Source organism: Nymphalis io, chromosome 15 (assembly GCF_905147045.1).
Source record: "Nymphalis io chromosome 15, ilAglIoxx1.1, whole genome shotgun sequence".
Taxonomy (NCBI): Eukaryota; Metazoa; Arthropoda; class Insecta; order Lepidoptera; family Nymphalidae; genus Nymphalis; species Nymphalis io.
Window position 1 is genome coordinate 9972177 of NC_065902.1, and position 24135 is coordinate 9996311.

At 33.8% G+C, this 24135-nt stretch overlaps 1 protein-coding gene across 2 annotated transcripts in view; it reads right to left on the reverse strand.

Moving 5' to 3' along the window:
• The window catches only part of LOC126773842 (uncharacterized), a 42014-nt gene extending 18723 nt beyond the window's left edge, over window positions 1-23291 (reverse strand). For both annotated transcript variants that reach the window (XM_050495050.1, XM_050495051.1), the window contains exons 1-2: window positions 23225-23291; window positions 9903-9995 (exon numbers count right to left, since the gene is read on the reverse strand). In XM_050495050.1, the coding sequence (XP_050351007.1) occupies window positions 9903-9995; window positions 23225-23252 (121 nt within the window). In that variant the 5' untranslated portion in view covers window positions 23253-23291. The remainder of the gene's footprint in view (window positions 1-9902; window positions 9996-23224) is intronic.
• Between the last annotated feature and the right edge of the window lie 844 nt (window positions 23292-24135).

Below are 24135 nucleotides of genomic sequence, written 5' to 3' on the forward strand. Positions count from 1 at the left end.
AAGTTTTTATTTAAATGCTCTAAAAAGGAAATAAACTTTAAATTCAAACAAAAGTAGCCATTTATTAAATTATACATTATATGATATAAAAGCGTGTAGCAAGATTTACCTGTGTAAATTTATTTTATGACATAAAATATACTTTTTTTGTCATAATTAAAAATTTTATTTTTATATTTAGAATAACGTCACTTAACCAACTTTAATATCATCCAAACTGAATTTGACCCAAAAATTTCAGCTCAAACTGTTAGGAGTAACTGCTTTAAAATACTGTTGAAAGATTTGACCTAAGGAGTTGAAAAATCTTGTGAAAATACATACGTTTCTTTCATATGAACACGATTAGCTGCCCCAATTTCGGCTGTGGTTTTATACCGAGGTATGCTTGTCTGAGGAAGATGATAGACAAAGATAAATTCTACTCGTCTGCAGCTTTGCTGTCTACTCACAACAGGTACTTACTCTGTCGTGTCTTTGTCTTCTGTCGTTGTTTTCTTGGTCTTGTCAGTCTTTCTAAATTTAAATGTGTTTTTAAATTTTACTCGCAATTAAACTCGCGATATAACTTGGAAACCAATTTTGTTAAAGATTACCAAACACGTAAATTATACTACACTCCCTACTCGTTTATTTATGCGATTTTTAAAAAATATTTCTAAAATAACTAAATTTAAATTATGAATTTGCAAGTATTTTTAGGGCTTTATAAATCTCATTAACAAAGTTGTTGTATTGAGAAAATAATAATATTTATAATTATATAATATGGCAACAATTAAATATCTCTCATATTTATAATGTTAAATTTATATTTATAAAAAAATAGTAATAGCGTTAACATTTTATAGAAAATAATGTGTTTTAGTTAATATATCCTTTAAAAAATTGTTTTATAAAATTTCTCTCATAATCTCTCATAATATAATATAGAGTGATAGATCAAGATCAAAATGACTAAATTATTCTAATTTTTATTTAAGTTTACTCAGTTAGAAATTAGAACAAAACTACTTATTAATATGTAAATTGATAAAAGTCATTTATGTCATCTAATAAGACAAAAGAATCCTTAACATTTTACTTTTAAAATAAACCATTAACTGAAATATCTAAAATCATAAATAATAAAAGAGTAACAGATAAGGAAAATGCATACTTTTTTTATATATCGAAGATACCGAATTTCACGCGGACGAAGTGGCATACACCAGAGAGGAATGGTAAAGTAAATTTGTATGAAATTACATTTGAGTATATAATGATCGTTATGTAATGATGGTTATTTATATATTTGCGTAATTTGCAGAATTACCGCATAAACAGATACCTATTTATATTTTAAACCATCAACTCGGTTTAGACGGCAAATATTTGCATTGATCATCCACACTTTGTCTCAGTAGCGTTGTACTATTGATGCGATATTTTGACATATTCTAGTTATTTGCGTGTCCAGTCCATCGTCGATGACGTATTTCTCATATTTCCGAATACATGGAATATTTAATCGAACAAAACGACGTGAACACGCTAGCCTAATTGAAGTGCAACCTCTACGGAACAGTATATCTTTTACAGAACCGTGTAAAAAGTATCTGCCTGATAAAAATGCTGCTAGTAATGAGAAATATATTAATTTTGTATATTTATCAGAATTTACGTGGTTGTATCGCCACTACTCATTACATATTTTATCGTCAATAGCCAATTAATTATTGTTGTATTCCGGTTTGACGGATGATTGAACCAATGTAACTACAGGTACGAGGGACAAAACATCTTAGTTCCTAAGGTTGGTAAAATACTTAATATCTTGTACAGCGCCAATGTCTATGAGCGGTCGTGATTACTTACCATCGGGTAGACCATTTGCTATTGTGCCAATCTATTCGAATTAAAAAGGCCTTTCATATTTTGAAAAGAGGAAAGCTTTGTATTATTTTATTATAATATAAAATCATTAACAAACTGTCTCGGAGACCGATCTTAATGTTGACTATTACTGTTCCCTTTGTTTGATCTTTGCAAAAGTATTTTGTACTATTTTTAAATGTTCAAAATGTTGATCACAGTCCAGTCCGCTTAATAAATTCGCAGATGTATTATTGTATTAGAGTAGTTTTTGCAATACTACAATAATGTTTGTATAAAAATAATAGATTAAGCTATCTTTTATTTTTTATACGTGACACGAAAGATAAACATGAATCTTTACCTGACAGTTACATGAAACTAGGTCTAGTTACGCCTGATTCAGCATAGAACCGCAAGTTACACGTGTCAACAAAAATACTTAGACTAACCACGCTTAACATGAAAAGAGGCGTGAAGAGGCATCTTGCATGCCGGCAAGGCGGGGACGGCTAGTGCAGAATATTCTTCCCGACTGTACTGGCCGTCGTCGCGTTTAGACTCCACTACCACTTACCATCAAGTGGAGTGAAGCCATTTGCTTTCCCGGTTTATTAAAAGACCCATACAATTAAAAGAAATGTTTTACATAAGCATAAATTGCATCTTATTAACTCGCTATCTAGATGCAGTCACCATTACATCAATCGCTGTACAAAACTTAATATTAAGATAAAACAGATAAATAAAAAAATACACGATCGTAAAAAGTGGCAAGTTCGTTGCAAGGCTTTAGGTATTAAATCGACTTATCGTATGCTGAAACAGTATCTATTGAATCCTATTAAGTGTAGCATGTAGTAACTGAACGCTTCAATGCCTTTACTTTTAGTTTATAATTGTCGTTTTTATTTATAACTGGTAGGTGGACGACTGTACAGGTCCGCGGGACATACCATCATAGTTTCCAAAATTGGTGGCGCTTTAGTGATGTAAGGGATAGTTAATATTTCTTACAGCACCAAAGTCTATGTGCGGTGGTGACTTACCATGGGCAGTTCCAATCTAATTTCATTATAAAAAAATAAAAAGAAGAAACTTTTGTTTTCTTATATTAAATCACGACATGCTGTCTCGGATACCTCATGGTAGTATCTGAAGTCACATTCACCATAGACATTGGTGCGGTTTTTTGTTAAGCGTTCCTTACATCCAATGCACAATCAATCTTAGGAACTAAGAAGTTATGCCTGTAATAATTGGCTCACTCACCCTTCAAAACTGAACAAAACAATAATAACTAATTTTTTTTTTTTTTTATATTCGCCGGGAAGGCAAATTACTCTACTCCACCTGATGGTAAGTGGTAGTAAAGTCCAAACGCGACGACGGCCAGTACAGACGGGAAAAACGTTCTGCACTAGCCGCCTTCGCCTTGCCAGCCCACAAGATGCCTCTTCACGCCTCGTTTGAAGGAACCCGGGTTGTAAGAGGAGGAGAACACGTGAGCTGGTAAGGAATTCCATTTTTTGGAAGTGCGACAAAGAAAGGAGTTGCCAAATTTCTTTGTTCGCGATGGAATTGATGTCACAGTTAGGCGGTGACATCGAGAACCAGCTCGCGTGGACTTACGAAGGAAGGGGGAAGCAGGAATTAGAGAGAATAATTCCTCAGAGCACTCGCCGTGATACAGTCGATAGAAAGCGCTCAGTGCTGCTATCTCACGACGCAATTCTAAAGGTTCAAGGGTGTTTGTGACCTTTACGTCGCCAATAATGCGTACGGCACGTCGCTGCAACCGGTCCAAGGCCTCAAGTAGGTACTTAGCGGAGCCATCCCAAAGGTGCGAGCAATATTCCACGCAAGACCGTACCTGTGTTTTGTACAGCAGGCACAGTTGTTGTGGCGTGAAAAAGCGCCGCACCTTGTTCAGAACTCCGAGTTTCCGTGAAGCTGTTTTTATAACAGCCTCGATGTAATCCCTTGGACTAAGGTCGCAGCGAACGTCAATCCCCAGCATGGCGATTTTGCTTTGCATCACCAGCGGAGTACCACAGAGGGAGGGAAGAGGGGAAAATGTTGACTTTTTCGCCGTGAGAGCGCATACCTGTGTTTTCTTGGCATTAAACTCAACAAGATTATCAGAGCCCCATTTGGCGATGAGCTCTAACGTCCTATCGAGTTCAATGACAAGATCCCTCCGCCTTTCCTCAATTTCCGCTTGCCCAGGACTGCACGTCCTGGTGGTGCATGGTATCCACCATGCACTGACACTGTCACTGACACTGACAGCCAACGATTCTCCATGCTTGTCGATAGCTTCACCCCAGAGGTGCGTTACGTACGCTAGAAGATCACCTGTGGACCGTTTTGGTCGAAACGCGTACTGACGATCATTAATTAAACAGTGATCTTCTAGGTAATGGATCAGTTGGTTGTTTAAAATCCGTTCCATCACCTTACAAAGTACTGAGGTGATAGCTATTGGCCGATAATTTGCCGGGTCAGACCGATCCCCTTTTTTGGGAACCGCTTGCACATTAGCTCTTCTCCAAGCCTCCGGCACACATCCCGAAGAGAGAGAAAGTTGGAACAGGCGCGTTAACACAGGAGACAGCTCCGCTGCGCACTTCTTCAGCACTATGGCTGGTATTCCATCGGGACCGCTAGCTTTCCGTACATCAAGTGATTGCAGCTCCGCACGCACATCACGTTGCCTGATTTTAATGTCAGGCAACGTTCTGTTTAACAGGATAATAAGTGATAGTTAGTACCTACCTAGAAGGACGTTGCACACATTCCTACTACAATTGATAAATAATCTACTTTATCTTAATATTTCAGTTTTAGAAATACTAAAAGATGATAGAAAATTTGATCTTGCTTCACTCAGGTTATGAGCAAAGCGCTGTTCTAATTAAGCGTCCATTTAAACTTACGATATTATATTCAAAGTAAAACTTTGCGTGCTGTGTTTTGTGGTTGTTCATGTAACGAGTGTAGGTAAAACTTAAATCTTAATTAGACTTTGCTACAAATTTTGTTTTGGTCTTATAATATAAATTTGATGAATCTGAAGAGTTAGTTTGCTTAAATGTAAATTTGTATAAAAAGAAAATATAATTAACAAGAATTTTGCAATATTATCATAATTCAAATAATTAAACCATTTAGTATCAATCAGGTTTGTGAACACCTAGCACTGATTTGAGTAGGAACTTTTGGTTGCAATGACAACAAAAAATAAAATACAGGAATTACATGCATTGCTCTCAAATAATTGATACATGTTCTATTTGCCTTAAAATGTAATACTTTTAAATTAATTCATTGTGACGAAATTACTGTGTATTTATTAATGGAATTACCACTGGCGAATTATAAATAAATAAATAAAATATAAATAAAAAAGGTAGGCATGTTTAAGCTCGGCGGATGTAAAACAACGAGTTTTATGATGATTATTGAAATAACCATAAATAAAGATAACAAATAAATATTTGGAGCGAAAAACAAGATAGACTCATTATTAAAAAGAGGAAAGCGATGCACAAGAGAGCGTCATGCCGTTTGCCAGCATTCGAGTCAGTCGTAACCCGAAGACGTGCAAATAGAAGTTGCACATCAATAATACTTCAAATCTCTCTTTTCATATAGAAGATTCTAGCGATTCGTCAGTTAAACATATACTGCTATATTTATATAAATTACATACTATTACCGACAATTATCTGTACGAAGTTTGTAGTCGTTGAACGGGATTGTACATAAAATGTATTTATTATATGGAGTTATTGGAAACATGGAGAGCACTCAAGACCACCGGCACCACTAATGTTGTTAAGCGTTGCATTTAACCCGCTTCTTATTAGTAGCGAGGAAAACTGAAGTCAATTTGTTTTAAAGTTTTTTTTCTTTATCAACAGGCATTTAGTCAATATATTAGTAATAATGTGTTACGTAACTGCCTCGTTGGTCTAGTGGCTTGATGTAAGGCCGCAGACCAGAAGGTCCTGGGTTCAATTCCCAGGTCGGGCCAATAAAAAGTTGTTGGGTTTTTTGTCAGAAAATTCTCAGTAGCTGCCTGGAGTCTGGAAGTTGAAAATCCCGTGCCTCAAAAGTCACTTAAAGCCGTTGGTCCTGCGCCTAAACTCTTTCCTGTCGTGTCTTTGTCGTCCCATCGAATTATGACAGTTAGGCAATAGAGAGTGCACCTGTGCTTGAGCACAAACTTGTGCACTATAATATCTCTTGTGCAGTTGGCTCTCTTGAGATTGACCGCCGTGGCAAACTCGGAATGGAGGACATTAGTTATTAATGTGTAACGTTTATATGTATATTACACCTTAAGTGTAAGGTCTTAAGTTTAAAAAGTATCCTATATCTTGGGGATCAAAATTAGATCGGTGGCGTAGGAAGTGAAAATGTGACAGACGAACAGTTACTTTCGCATTTATAATATTAGCATATATATTATGATGAAAATTTTCGAATCAATAAATGGAAACGTAAACGTTTTTTTTTGTAATCACTAGATATGCCATGTGCATGTGCAAAAAAAACACACTTGTTCATTAATTTCAAAAACGTAAAAGAAAGGAAATAAAATATTACAATTGACTATTCGCTTACATATTACGTATTATATTAAAGTTTTGAAACAAACTGTCGTCTCTTTACAGTACAATCAGAATTCAAAAAATCATCACGTAGAACTGACATTACAAATTCGTAAATTGCGATTCAAACGTGCGCTCGCTCAGTATGAAGTATTTTTAAATTGAATTGAAATAAACGCAACTTCGAAGTTTAAAATTTAAGGGTGAGTGACAAGACATATATATAACAAGTACTCCTACTATTTAAGAAGATACGAAATAGTATTACCGGTTGTAGAGCTTTGTGCAAGCTCGTCTGGGTAGATACCACCCACTCATCAGATATTCTACCGCAAACAGCAGTACTTGGCATTGCTGTGTTCCGGTTTGAAGGGTGAGTGAGCCAGTGTAATTACAGGCACAATGGACATAACATCTTAGTTCCCAAGGTTGGTAGCGCATTAGAGATGTAAGCGATGGTTAACATTTCTTACAATGCCAATGTCTATGGGCGTTGGTGACCAATTACCATCAGGTGGCCCATAAGCTCGTCCGCCTTCCTATTCTATATAAAAATAAAAACAAAACAGTAAAAACAACAAGTACAAGTACAAAAGGAATACGGTGGTATGAAATAATTGACTAGACATTTTTAAATTTCAATGTCAGTAGGATACGATTTCTTTTCTATACTCTCTAATAATACAGTTACATCAATTTGTTACCATATGGAATACGGTCATTATTTGTATTAGCTTAGTTGTAGTAGCTTTTTTAATTTTTAATTTTTATTAGATAATGATATTACTATATAACGTTGTTACAATGAAACTAAATTGACGTAAAAAGGGAACACATTCAACAAAGGCAATTGTATATGCTTGGGATTTTATGCACTAGCTGGAGCTCGCGAATTCTTCTGCGTGTAAATCGAGTTTATTACCATAAATTAAAAAAAAAAAAAACATTCGACTGCTTTTTTTATCACCCAAACTAATTTTCTACTTCTTTATTATTCTATATATATTTATCATATGTTAGAATTAAATGTTATCTTTTAATAAATGACGATAATTGTTTTCGTTGTCGTTGTAAGCTTAATCTACTTGTATAAGCTGCAAAAAATCCTTCTAAGGTTTCGCAGATTAGCGCCTACATACAGACAGACAAAAATAAATAAAATGCATGTTCGTGCTCTATTGTTATCGCCCAGTGTGAGCGTTTTTTGATAAATTTATTCACTCTACAGACGGTTTTTATTACTAATATGTTTAGATTATTAATTATTCTAACTGCCGACTTCGTCGTTTGACAACTAAGTTTGAATTATATGTGTATTTCATATACACGAGTATTAGAGGTATCATGTAGCGTGGTCATTTTTTATTCATAAATAAGGAAATTGTTAATAATAGCTTGACAACAACATCACCGTTGCGATCCTAGCGTAGCTATGAGCTATCGTCTCCTGAAACGGAATGTATTATGTGAATATTTCTATATACAGTTACACAATAAGCTTCAATGATTATATACTTGTAATATTAATTGAGCAATTCTTGTATATATCAATTTATTTTGGTGTATCTTAAAAACGGTTCTAACGTTTTGGCTCAAATTTTGTATTTATAAAAGTTTTTGCTTTGAAAGTTTACCTATATATCTTACCTGAAAAAAAAACCAGTTCACACTATATATAATAATGAATATTACATTTATATCACCATGTAAATAATATGTATACAACTTGTATAATAAATATTAGTAATGTTATGTTATTTAAAAAAAATGTTACTATATATTACGTATTGAGACATCGTAGCGTAAATGTGTTATGTCTAAAATAGAAATAATTCAATTATAAATGTACTAGCACGCACGACACTATTAATCTAGTGTGACGTCGTGTCATTACTCAATCAGAAATAGTGACGAGGCATCTATTTCTATACAAGAACTCTCATATTTTAAAAACATTAATCACGGTATTATTATCATATTTGATATGACATTGAATTGTTATTACTAGCTTCAATATTCGGTGGAATTAGGTTATGGGGATCTCCCTTAATAACCAAATCAAAACAAAATATACTTTATTATTATTTTAATTTTATTATAAAGCTACCGAGAAGAACCGCCAAGAAACTCAAAATAATAACACTTTTTCATAAAAAAATACATGTAATAATCATATAAAATCATATTTATGTATTCAGTTAGAACATCTTCTTATCACTTAATAAACAGATATAAAATATATAAACAAAATGAAAGACTATTGTATACATAAGCATTCGCAATTATAATATATGTCTGGTATGATTGTAATTATATTAAAAGCCTATATGGCCCAGTGGTAAGAAGGCGTGAATCTTAACCGATGATCGTGGGTTGAAGCCTGGGCAAGCACCACTGAATTTTCATGCGCTTAATTTGTGATTATAATTCATCGCGTACTTTACGGTGAAGGAAAACATCGTGAGGAAACCTGCATGTGTCTAATTTCACTGAAATTCAGCCACATATGTATTCCATCAACTCACATCGGAGCAACGTGGTGGAATAAGCTTCAAACCTTCTCCTCAAAAGGGAGAGGAGGCCTTAGCCCAGCACTGGGACATTCACAGGCTGTTTATTTATTCACTTATTGTGATTCATGTGACTATTTAAGTACATTGATTTTATCGAAGCGCTATCTCATTGTGTACGATACGACAATTACGACCACAGGGTATCGCCCGTCCACATAATATCCGAAGTGGCCTTTAATCTTGAGCAATCCGACAAATATATATATATTTAGTATGTCAAGCAGTTGCTAATATAAGTGTCTTTTTTATTCACCAAACTATTAATCTACAAATTCACATTGTAAATAATCTAACGATTCGCCCAGACATAAATCCACTAAATCACTTACTCATCCTACTACTCAACTTATTTTTCCACCTTAGGCTGGGTTATTAGGTTTATCAATAATAATTATCATTTTTTTTTTGTTATTATACATTCAAGTAGGCTTTCGCAATTATTTTTGAATCGTCACGAATTTTAATTTTAATAAAAAGCTATCACCGGTTCGGGAAATGAATTCGGATTTCGGATTCGGATTTATTGTAACAAATCTGAAAATCTGAAAATCTTCCACATCTTTAGCCATGATGAAACTGCTTCTTAATCCGTCTGATAGCTTTACAACTAATTGCAGATACATTTCATAATGTTCTTCCAAATCATAAAGGTCATCATTTACGATATCATTATTACGATTATTATATATTACAATCATTATTTACGATTTACCCATTTTTTTCATATTTTAAAAAAATTCACCGAATCTTACAATTTTGGTCATGACCCGTCAGTTAATTGTTCGAACGTTTAAAAGTTTACGCCATCCACCGCCATTTCCATAGTAAAATATTATTTGTGATAAATTCTACTTACCTATTTCTCGTCTTATTCTATCTTTCCTGATTCCGTATTTCGATCCTTTTCTAGCGCGTAGAATTTCTTTCCTTTTAACCCATCCTTCGCCATCTGCAATGAAAATTAATGATCACGAATAAAATTGATTTAAAAATTCCTACTATATTAAACGATAACGTTTTTAATATTAGATGGGATTATGTGTTTCCGAGAATTTAATTTAAGAGTTAACGAAGGTTATTAAACCCATGGACTATCACAAGTAAAGATTTATTGCATATTTTACCTAAATGTTTATATATTAGCAGTATTCAGGGTATACTAAAAATATATTGTGACGTAAACAAAACAATAATATGGCAGAAGATATTTAAGCGATACAATAACATGAAATATGTAAGAAATATACTAATTTGTACTAATTTATTTTTACTTTATTTTAAAATAACGAAAGCCTTTTTTACACACAAGTTTCACGCATGTTCTTCAAAATATTTAACATGAAAATATAAACTTTTCTCTATAAGAGATTTATTCCAGCTCAAACACAATCGATAGACTCACACTTTATATATGTAATATGAGTTTATATTTAAATATTTAAAAAATAATTAGTCTGCTATTAGCTAAAATAACCTCGAGAAAGTTTAAAATAAAGTTACATTCAGCGTTCAAATAATTATAATAAAATATTTTATGTATTTATATAAGAATATATTATTGTCAAAGTAGCGAAATCGTCTTATAGCGTATCTGATGCAGTCACTCAAGATCGCGTGTCCGAACCAACTAAAGTTACACAGCTGCATAGAGTTAACTCGACTTGTTTCTTCCACTAAATTTATATATCCCGTTTTAATCATTATTAAATCTATGACGACATAGTACTACGATGCGAAGTTAAAGCGACACAATATATATATATATATATATATATATATATATATATATATATATATATATATATATATATATATATATATATCAATCAATCAATCAACAGCCTTTCGTGATCCACTGCTAGATGCGCTTAAAAAAAGGCCCCCAGTTACCGGCAAGCCCGCTAGGCCCGACCAAGGATATATATATATATATATATATATAATGAAACGGGAAGGTAATAATGATAACAATATATCAATAATCGAATGTATATTTATATCTTAATACTTTCCAATTCACGACTGTTATTTTTCGTTGTCATAGCAACACTTTTGTACAAAAACGAATGATGTTCTGAAATGAGCCGATCGGGTATTAAGTTATGTTGTCACTCGGATAGGACGCCAGTAATGGTTACAGGCGGGCTTAGTGGACAGTCCTGGCTTTAACTGTCCTGGCATGGCATAGCATGGCTTGGCATGGCTTGGCATGGCATGACTTGGCTTGGCTTTTCTCGCATGTGGCATGTAGCGTGGCATTAACGTGGCGTTACAATATATATATATATATATATCTATATATATATATATATATATATATATATATATATATATATATATATATATATAATTACAAAAAAAAACAAGCGTATCTTCCAATACATGAACTCTATGCATTGAATACATTATTGTTTAACGAAAACGATTAATACTTATTTTAAAGAAATTATAAATTCAAAGATTTCCTTCCAATTCGATACGTTGTACATATAAATGTTACTAAAACTTTAACATGAAATTATCCCACAAAATGCAACAGACATCGTAACTTATTATATTAATTCATCTCCATTGATAAGGAACGTATAAATGTTTATTATACGTCTAGACGTAGTGCGCTGAATATAAGACTGATTTCATTTATACAGACAGTATAACAATATTGCTTGATTTTGATCTAAAAATCCAAGCAGTTGGTCTAAGTTCAAATGTATTTTTGGAATATTCGATCTTGTTAGTAGTAATTTTTATATTGATATTATACTGTGTGTACTGGGTGGGCTGGTGTAAGGTATAAAACGGTATGTCCTTACTTGGGGTTCAGAGTTCATCAGCTTCATACGAAATTTCATTAAAAGATTTAGTGGCTTAACCGTGTTAACGTACCATATAGAGATACTTTCGCATTTATAATATTAGTATATATGTACATATATACAAATTGTCAGGTGATCCGTTTGACAATAATCAAGATGTCAGTTAAAAAGGGGATAGTATTAAAACCTCCCTAAAAATATACTTAAATGCACCGCGCCAGCTTTCACGGTTATCGTTAAAACACTATTGAAGTATATTGGTCAGACTGCAAACATGAATTTTTGTAATTATTCCTTTAAGAATTACACTATATCTTACTACAAATTTACTCAAAAAAATAATAATGAATGTTGGTAAATAATATCAAATAATTAATTCTGTACATTTATATGTACATATTGCTAATATATACAATTTTAAATTGTCCATTAGTTCGATCATAAGGTTAAGATAAAAAAAAACCGAGTCTGTTTAATATGTCGTTGAGATTATGAGAGTGAAGGAGAGAGAGTGCACATGTTTTTGCTAACAAACTTGCACTTTATTATCTCGCGCAGTTTGCTATTCTTCTAGATTGACATTATTGATATAATCTGTGAGAAGAATTTACTAAGTGGTAGGGCTTTGTGCAAGTCCATCTGGGTAAGTACCACCCACTCATCAGATAATCTACCGCCAATCAGAAATAATGTTGTGTTGAGGGTGAGTGTGCCTGCAGTGAGTGTACTACAGGCACCACTTACCACTTAACATCAGGTGACCCATTCCCATCCGCCTATATATATCAAGAAAAAAAAATCACAGAAGCACAAAAGCATTTATATAATACCTCAAGTATTATTATCATAGTTGTTTTTAAAAAGCTAATTCCTCACGACGTTTTAACCATTATACTTGAAATAAATTATAAACACAAATTTAACATAATAAACACTCTAGGTCCCATGAGCCTGGAAGGGACCATAACCGCGACCTCTGCTCAAGTTAACTAAGTTACATGTACTAACTAAGTTACATGTACTATACTCATTGATCTAGTGGCTAGATTATCCAACTGCAAGCCATGTGGTTCGTATCCCAGATGTAACAAAAGTCAGACAATAAAACCTTTTTACTGACAAGATGCTCTCCGTAGAAGTCTGTATGCTATGCTATACAATTGATGAAACATTCGTAAGATTTAAAATTTAAAGAAGTATTTTATTTTTAGAATTACCCCTACTTACATCGCTAATGTGCTGCCAATTTTGGGAACTAAGATGTTATGTCCCTTGGTCCTGATGTTTCTCTGGCTCACTCACTCTTCCAAACGGGACACAACAATACATATAAATAATATAATATAACCGTTGCTCTTTGGCGGTATAATATGTGATAAGTGGGTGGTACCCACCCAGACGGGCTTGCACAAAGCCCTAGCACTATTTTTACAAGAATTCCTCACAACTGAAATTTATTTATCTAATAGCAATAACAAATGGAATAATCTTACTACATAGATAATAAATGCATAAATCAATAAAATTATGCAAATTATACAAAACTATTCTGTAAAAAAAATATAATGTATAGATCAACATATATATATATATTTATGAAATGTATATAATTTTAATAAAAATATCGAGTTCAAATATACCCCCTCATTATATTTACGCGAGTATTGTGATCGTATCAGCGGTGACTTAATTCTATTTTACATTCAAACGCGTCGCGCGAAACGGTAAAATCGTCCATTAACCGTAATTGCAAGAGATTACTATCTGATTTATAAAAATTTTTTAAAAAGTTTGAAATTGTAATTGGAAACATTGAAACCATCTGTGATAATATTTTTTTATCGTAATTTATACAAACGCTTAAGAACTCTTTCGTGTTTTTGTCTAATAAAATCGGTTTGGCTTGAAACATTTTCGAAATTTTGAATTTATTTATTTATTGACGAGCCAGTTGGCGCAGTTGGTAGATAGTTGCTTTTCACGCCGAAGGTTGCGGGTTCGATTCCCACCCAGGACAGACATTTGTGTGCATGAACATGTCTGTTTGTTCTGAGTCTGGGTGTAATTATCTATATAAGTATGTATTTACAAAAGAAAAGTAGTATATGTAGTATATCAGTTGTTTGGTTTCCATAGTACAAGCTCTGCTAAGTTTGGGATCAGATGGCCGTGTGAATAATGTCCCAGGATATTTATTTAATATAGAACTACCAACAAAAGTTACAATATTACAACACAATGGTACATAATGTAGGCTGAACAAGATTAATTGTACTTTTAATTACGGGTAATTATTATGCAGCATGCTTATTATTAATTTTATATCAACTAGATGTCCAAAATTTAACATTAAATACATTTTCTAATCATTAATAAATAACATGATAACAATATAATAAGTTTTTATAGAGCAAAAGTATCAAGAGAAACTTACAATATCAGAATTAAATTAAATGGAAATATAATTGTACTTAGTATTGATAATAATTTTAACTGAAATTAATTAAATGCTAATTCGATTTCGATTCAATTCGAATGTTACGTTCGATCAGTGTTGCTAGACTTCACATGTCTACTTACTTGATATAAAATTTAATTTAATATATTTTTTTAAAGTATTCAGAATATATACTGAACGGAAAAATGTTTTTTTTTTTTTTTTTAAATAATAACTATGCTTTCGTAACGACGTATATAATGTGACTTGTATAAGATGCAACTACATATTACACATTCACATATATGAGCCGAGATGGTCCAGTTCTAACCCGGGCAGGCACCATTGAATTTTTATGTGCTTAATTGGGATTGTAATTCATCTCGTGCGTTACGGCGAAGGTAAACATCGTGAGGAAACCTGCATGTGTCAAATTTCACTGAAATTCTGCCACATGTTTATTCCACCAATTGCATTTTCACTGGTGGTACGGCTTTGTGCAAGCTCGTCTGGGTAGGTACCACCCACTCATCAGATATTCTACCGCAAAACAGCAATACTTGATATTGTTGTGTTCCGGTTTGAAGGGTGAGTGAGCCAGTGTAATTACAGGCACAAGGGACATAAAATCTTAGTTCCCAAGGTTGGTGGCGCATTGGATATGTAAGCGATGGTTGACATTTCTTACAATGCCAATGTCTAAGAGCGTTGGTGACCACTTACCATCAGGTGGCCCATATGCTCGTCCGCCTTCCTATTCTATAAAAAAAAAAAAAAAAAATTGGAGCAGCGTGGTGGAATAAGCTCCAAACCTTCTCCTCAAAAAGGGAAAGGAGGCCTTAACCCAGCAGTGGAACATTCACAGGTACGATATATGAGCATATAGCTGAATATAATATTTTAGGTAATATATCCAACTTAATGAAGATTGCACTGTAATTAAGTAAAAAAAATATATATCGAAAATGCGCCACCGACCATGGAAACTAAGAAACTATATATCTTGTTCATATTATTACACTGGCTCATTCAACTTTATGTTTGAGTAACTGTTGAGTGGGTGTTATTTAACCAGTGTACCAGTATGGTGGTAGTAGTAACTTTCACAAACATACCACTATCCCCAAATAAAATTAAGTGTAATAATTGCCATAATTTGTGAAAATTATTAATAACTTTCAAACAGTTAAATCCGCTCCATTAGTCTGCTCAGAGATTACACGGCACTAAGTTATTAAGACGTCTCCATCTTCTACGGATTTTATCAACATTTCCCTTCATTATAATTACAACAAAACTTTTGTTTCTTAAACTTCAAATTTTATAAGTTAAACCAAAAAGTATTTAGTTGAATTAATCATAATTATCTGAAGCTATAATATGAAATTAATTTTATTTAAAAATGAAATGACAAAATATGTATACTATTACTTATATTTTTAAATTACATACTTTGTCGTCTGTTTCTAAGATATGCAAGTTAATATTTATGTTACATCTGTGTACATATATAATTTTAAATAAATGTGTAAATACATACTTATATATATATAATGCACCCAGAATCGGAGCAGGAATCGAACATGCAATCTCGATGCGGAATGCAGGGTCCCAGCCAACAACGAAATTATATAAAGCTGAAGAGTAGACGATTGTTTGAAGGCGTTTATCTCTGGAACTTCGAATCAGATATGGAAAATTATTTATGTTTTTTTACAGCCTATTTATTGAGGAAGGTTATATAACAAACCTAATAATAATATACAACAAACCAACTTTATATTTTGTAATTTCCTCACACTTCCAAAGTTACTGGTTTTCCATTATACACTTTTTCGTCGTTTTCAGCATCGCTTTGAACATTTTGTATCTATTATATATTGAACTTGTGTTTATTGTTATACATGTTACTTGACAGTAAGGCTTTATGGAAATTCCGACTGAGAAGGGACCACCAGATATTCTACCGCCTAACAGAAATACTGAGTATTGTTGTGTTCCCATTTGAAGGGTGAATAAGCCAGTATAGTATACGCACAAGGGACAAAACATCTTATCTCCTAAGATTGTTGGCGCATTTGCGATAAAGGGACAATTAATATTTCTTACAGCGACAATGTCTATGGGCAGTGGTGACTATATGACCCATTTATTCATATGACTACCTATTTTATACATTAAAAAAACATTGCTCGTGTAACGTATTCTTGATCAAACCCTTAAAAAACTCATTACCTTTTATGGCATTGGGTATTTTCTTTAAATAAGATTTACTTGTTGTAATAATCATTTATATGTATATAATTTCCATAAGATACAAGAAAAACAAAAAGAAAAAAGATCTTAAAAACTCTCGTCGACCCATTGAATTCGAATACAGCAACGATACTTACTTTATTTGTGAAACATTTGAAGAGGTATCAATAATATGATACCGGATTTCCATTAACGGGTTGTTCCTATTGTTGAACAGCTGAGAGACACTTGATTAATAAAGCAAACTCGTCCAAGCTTTAGTCTTAAAACTTTTGGAATTGCATACAGTACAGTAACAGCCTGTTAATGTCCCGCTGGTTGGCTAAGGCGTCCCTTTTGAGGAGAAGGATTGAAGCTTATTCCACCACGCTGCTCCACGTGTGTTGGTAGAATACACATGTTGCAGAATTTCAATGAAATTAGACACATGCAGGTTTCCTCACGATGTTTACCTTCACCGTCAAGCACGAGATGAATTATAAACACAAATTAAGCACATGAAAATTCAGTGGTGCCCGGATCCCACGATCATCGGTTAAGCTTCACGCGTTTAACCACTAGAATTGCATAAATAAGTTCAAATTTAAACGTTCACACGTGATTTAAGTGTGTGTATTTTTACGAGCATGTGATTGTTTTAATGTGTATGTGTGTGTATATTCAATTCTGATTTATTTACTTCGTTTAATCTGTTTTCTCTTATAATAAAACACTGCGTCCCTCGTAATTGCATTTTTAAACAGGTATGCATTTAACCAGATGGTATAAACGGTATTCATAACATTAATGCCGACTCTACTGCAGCGCAGTGATATTATTTTGAAGAACAACGTTAAGCTTACCCGCGTCGAATTTAAACTGATCTAATCGAACGTTATACTTAATGATTTATTTACGCGGCGTAGTTTAAAAGTGTTCCAATAAATAAAGTATCGTAAGTGAAGCTAATTAAAAAAAAAACTAAAGCTAATAATAATGTCCTCCAGACCGATTACGGCCACGGCGGCCAATCGCAAGAGAGATTAGCCAACTGCGCAGGAGATATTATAGTGTACAAGTGTGTGCGCAAATGCACTCTCTCTTTCTTCACTCTCATAATCCAACGGGACGGCAATCCGACATGACCGGAAAGAGTTCAGACGCAGGACCAACGGCTTTACGTGCTTTCCGAGGCAGGAGGGAGTGTACACACTTCCAACTTCCAGACTCCGGGAAAACCCAATGACTTTTTATTGGTCCGACCTGGGTATTAACCCCAGGACCACCTGGTCTTGCGACCTTAAATCAAGCTATATAAGCATTTATTTATTTCTTTCAATATTTATTTGACCACCATACAGTAGGACAAAAGGCGGACTTAATACCTAAAGGCATTCTCTACCAGTCAACTTTAGGCTAAGCATATAAAAACAACAAAAAAATAAAAATATAGCTATAATATATATATATATGAATAATGCATTATAGATGTTAAAGATGAAGAAAACTAGGAACTTTCTGACAAAATATGCTCACGGAGACGAGTCTTGAAAGTAAATTTTGAGGTGGCTTTTCTTATATGCTCAGGTACTTTGTTCCATAATCGGACAGCTTGAACGGAGTAAGAATTAGAAACGAAACCAGAAGTATGAATAGGAATAGAAAGAAAGTAAGAATCTTTAGAGCGCAGCTGACGATTGTGATTATCACACAAAAATTTGAAACTCCCTTTCAAATAATCAGGAGAGAGATCAGGTCAAAGAAAATAGAGAAAAGAGAAGATAGTAATCGGAAGTCTTTACGTTGTCGAATAGTAAACCATTTTAATTTATCACGATACTGAGAAATATGATCAAACTTACGAAGACAAAAGATGAAGCACAAAGAGTTATTTAAGAGACGGTCAAGTTTATTCAGATGAATTCCGTTAAGGTCGGAATAACATACGTCTGCATAAACAATTATGGGAAAGATCAAAGCGTGCACAAGTAATATCTTAATCTTGATGGGAAGGAAATTTCGAAGTCGATTGAGGCACCTTAACGTGCCTGTGACTGAGCGGCTGATTTTAGAGATATGCACAGACCAGCTTAATATGGAATCAATATGAAGACCAAGATGTTTTACATGATGGCGGTAAGGAATATCGGTGTAAATGAACAGAACGGGAGGCAAAGATGTTAAGCCCAGATTAGTGACAAGGCGTGAGCTACCAATAACGATCGCCTGACATATAGATGGATTAACTTTAATTCCAAATTTTTGAGACCAAGTATTTACACTAGCCAGATTGTTATTAATAGTTGCAACAGCATCACTTATATCATCCAGCCTAGTTTGACAATAGAGCTGCAAGTCGTCGGCGTAAAAATGATAAGACCTGTTAATGTAAGTTGTAAGTAGTAATAGTAACAGCCTGTAAATGTCCCACTGCTGGGCTAAGGCCTCCTCTCCCTTTTTGAGGAGAAGGTTTGGAGCTTATTCCACCACGCTGCTCCAATGCGGGTTAGTGGAATACACATGTGGCAGAATTTCGATGAAATTAGACACATGCAGGTTTCCTCACGATGTTTTCCTTCACCGAAAAGCACGAGATGAATTATAAACAGAAATTAAGCACATGAAAATTCAGAGGTGCTTGCCCGGGTTTGAACCCGCGTTCATCGGTTAAGATTCACGCGTTCTTACCACTGGGCCATCTCGACTTATTAAAGTATAATGTAAGTTGTAAGGAGATTAATAAACAGAGATAAAATAAGAGGAGATAAAATACCACTCTGCGTACCAAGTATAATATAAAATTTGTTTGTAATTACGAGATGCAGCGAATGTCTAATATATAATAATAAGTAAGTAGATAACCAATAATCTTTAGTTCATAGAAGAGGACGTTAATATTTATAGCGACGTCTGTAACGGATCGTTACTCGTAACGCAAAACTGATTATTTTTATGATTATAAAGGTTAGTTAAATATAAAACCCTGGTGTTACCGAGTCGATCGCTTGAAGTAGACAATTAAAATCATCATCATCATCCTTTTCTCGTCCACTGCTGGAAATAGGTCTCTCTAATGGCACGCCACTGAGCTCGATCTTCGCAAGCAGCGTGGTGGAATAAGCTCCAATACAGGCCGTTACTGTTACTGTACTGTTTTGAAATTTAGATATATTTTTAAATATTTGTTGAGTCTAGGTTAAATTTATTTTATATTTTAAGTGTACCATCTACGTCGATCGTTGCTCGACCTATATATCTCTACCCAATATCGAGTTAATAACATAAATAAAACATAGTAAATAATCCTTGAGAAGTTCTTTTAACTCGAATGTAATTCAAAAAGTACAATTGAATTCGATTTTTCTGGAACATCTTTAAAAGAAAATTTCCCGACAAAGGATAAACCTTTGTTGATTGTTGATTTGTTGATGGCAAGGAGAAGTCTTAGGGCTGAATGTTTTATGTATGGGTTTTATAAGATCAGTAAAAGGCTGGAAGTCTACACAATTACATAAGACATATTTACGGTTTAATGAATTTCAATGGAGAAATAAAACCAGGAAATAAGGAGAAAAAAGACATCTGCAATGATTTATAAACAGCAGGGTAAATAATAGCAAATTTACAATAATATCTCAAATGATGATTACCGCAAAATCGCTTTATTTATTAAACCACGCTTTTGTGTAGCCAGGCTACTTTTGTATAGCCAGGTACCACCCACTCATCAGATATTTTACCGCAAAACAGCAATACTTGATATTGTTGTGTTCCGATTTGAAGGGTGAGTGAGCCAGCGTAATTACAGGCACAAGGGACATAACATCTTAGTTCCCAAGGTTGGTGGCATATTGGCTATGTAACCGATGGTTAACATTTCTTACAATGCCAATGTCTATGGGCGTTGGTGACCACTTACCATCAGGTGGCCCATTATGCTCATCCACCTACCTTTAATATAAAAAAAGCTAGTGCTCGATGGCTCGAAGATATTGAAAAAAGATCTAAGGAAATTGGTTTCAAATGAAACAATTCTGATTAATAACGCGAGCGAAGCCGCGGTGGTTTATCTAAATATATTCATGTTCATGTAACATTATGTTCAAACTCATTTGACTCGTTATTTCGCTAATTATAATAATAAGGCCAGAGCATTCCATTGATGAATTTTATTATTCAAAAAGTAAAAAATATACTTATATAACTTAAAAAAAACCATTAACTATAAGTTCTTATAAAACTATTCGTTATTACTGCGAAGTGTATCTCGTATGTTCCCCCTATATATAGAGATCAGAAAACTTGCTGAATACTAGAAGTACTGTCGCTAAATTCAAGGTATTATTATTTCTAAATATTATTATTTTTTTAAGATACTTCCACCAACCCGCATTGGAGCAGCGTGGTAGAATAAGCTCCAAACCTTCTCCTCAAAAGGGAGAGGAGGCCTTAGCCCAGCAGTGGGACATTAACAGGCTGTTACTACTACTTAAGATACTTCAGATTGGTCTGGAATAATTATAAATTATTCCAATATAAATTATCCTATATTTTTATATGTATACCAACTTATGGAACGCTATATATAAATTACATATCGTCAACTTAACAAAATAAACGAAATTCTTATAAAATATTTAATAAAAGTATTCGTTGCTTTAAAATATTCTTGCACCATATCAGTCAGCTTTGCGCCAGTGACTGGGTTTGAATAAATACATTTTGTTTAAAAAAATAACTTGGCAAAAGAAAAACTCGCCTCACTTGACGTATTGTCAGTAAGGTTTATAAAATGAAGACTATTGTTAAAACGTTTTTTATGGTAAAATCAACAATAGGGTTATCTTCGCATTTAAATCTGTGCCAAGATTTTACACAATCTGAATCATCTTAGATTATTTTTATCCAACTATTCCTTAAAACAAAGCTTTGCATAATAAATTATCTTGCATTTATTTGGCATTGCATTTCGTATCTATTTACAAGATTTTCATTATTTAAAAATACAACTTATAATTAGAAGTGTAATGCTAATAAATAAATATTATGTTAATATTAAACATTATTAATAAATAAAGCTTATATATATGCTTGTATATTGTAATTTATATATAGATAATAAAAGGACTTGCAGTTAGTATTCGGCGATTTTCATATCTGTACCGTACCGTACCGGATTTTCATATAGGATATATTAATTGACAATTATATATATGATAAAAAATAACAACTGAATTTCTTTCCAGTTATATTATATAGTAGCTTAGTAAAAACCTACTTGTATGTACAACGCATGCCTTTTAAGTTCTGTCGTTTCCATATTTCCTGGCAATTTTGAATTTGGAACTGTTCTATATTCGAATGTGTTTAAATTTTGAATCTCAAAACAGTTGAAAGTAATAGGATTAATGCTATTGTTTAGTCACAGCGTCGATTGGTATCTGTCAGGTTACGTACGAAAATGAATCTCTCCAAGAAAAAAGTTCGTGCAATAATTTTCTACAACTTTAGAAGAGGCCTGACACGGCTTCAGTGTTTTGAAGAGCTAACATATGTGTTCTGTGACGAAGCCCCATGTCTGCGGACTGTCGAACGCTGGTTAGAATTCATGCATGGACATACTATTGTTAGTGACAAAGGACGCTCAAAATCCGCCTTCACTGAAGATAACATCATTGCTGTGAGACAACTAATTCTCGAAGATCGTCATGTGACGTATCGAGAGATAGAGGATCTATTACGCATCTCAGGGACAACTATTCAGAAGATCTTGCATGAAGGGCTTGGTGTGAGAAAGCGAGTTTGCCGTTTGATACCACATCTGCTTTCCGACGATCACAAGGCGGCCCGCGTCAAATGGTGTAAGAAAATTCTGCAAAGGTTCAACCGAGGAGAGTCAAATCACGTCTACAAAATCATCAGTGGTGATGAATCTTGGATCTATGCCTACGATCCTGATTCCAAACAACAATCTACAATCTGAGTCTTTCAAGACGAGCCAAAGTCGACTAAAGTTGTTCGTTCTCGAAGCACTTCAAAGAAGATGGTGGCCATGTTCGTTGGAAAAACCGGTCACATTGTGACTATTGCACTTGAAGATCGTAGAACGGTTAACGCAGGGTTGTATACCACAGTTTGTTTATCACAAGTCATCGCCGAACTTCGAAAATCTAACTCAAAGCGACGCATCATCCTGCACCACGACAACGCAAGCTCACACAACGCTCGTCAAACGATTGAGTATTTGAAGCAGGAAAAACTAAAAATTCTTGACCATCCTCCATACAGTCCTGACCTAAGCCCTAACGATTTCTTTACATTTCCTAAAATTAAGAAAAGTCTTCGTGGTCAAAGGGTCCAGTCCGGTGAAGGAGCAGTCGACGCTTTCAAGTCAGCCATTTTGAACACCCCCACTTTAGAGTGGAATAAATGTTATAATAACTGGTTTGAGCGAATGGAAAAGTGTATTAAGCTACGTGGTAAATACTTTGAAAAACAATTAAAAGTACTATAAGGTTTTAGTTATGTTTTTTTCTTTAAACGACAAAACTTAAAAGGCATGCCTCGTATATTTTGATATTCTAAATATTATTTTTTCATAACCGGTCGGTGAATAATTTTTGTGTAAGACTTATTCATGCAAGCAGAAAGAAAAGTTACAAAAAATACATTAGTATTGTGGATACTTACGTGATACCGGATGTATAAGTTTAATCATAACTAGTTTATACTTTTATTAATACAAAATCTACAACTTATCAACTATTAAAGTCGTTAGATCTGCTTTCAAGACAACACAATACTAATCTGTATTAATTTAAATGACAATTCATACAATTTCATATATGAGTATATCATACGATGTTATTCTCTTTCCTCTATTTATGGACTTTGGCAATATAAGCAGCGATGAACGAACATGTTTGCTTCAACAACGCGCTGCCAACCGTGTCATCAAAGGCAACGGTCATTGTGTTTATGTTTGGTGAATTGCGTCATTTATCCACACAAAGTGTTGCTTAGCGCTTGAATTTATTATCTCGTGAATAAACGACAGTTATACACAAAGCACTATATTAGCTGTGATTTTCATGTTATGGCATGCTTTCGAGTGCGATCTGCTTTATTTGAAGTTTTGAAGCGTCAATTGCGCTAGCAATGTAAAAGTTGCAGGTTCCATCCTGTCTTCTTGGGTATGTGTGTGGCTATTGTTGTCCTCCTCATACCACAAGATTTAAAGTAAATAAAATTATTCCTTCCTTAAAAACGGGCATTCCTATTTTTTTAAATAAGAAAAAAATCTTTATTGAGAAACTCGCTTGTGTCGGATGAAAATCTGCCTCATATGTGCAGCGAGCAGCGTGTTGTAATTAGCACTAAGCCACAAAAGGTAAGAAGACCTATCTTACTTTGGATAAAAGTCATTAACAATTCCTACATATATGACACATTTATAAATAATTTAAAAATCCTAGAGCAGTTTAGGTAGCATTTTTGACAGAAAATGAGAACGTGATACTGCATTGCTGCAGCATCAATATTGTCATACAATAAGCCTATTTTCAAATAATTTTTAAATTAGAAAAAAATATCCGAATAGA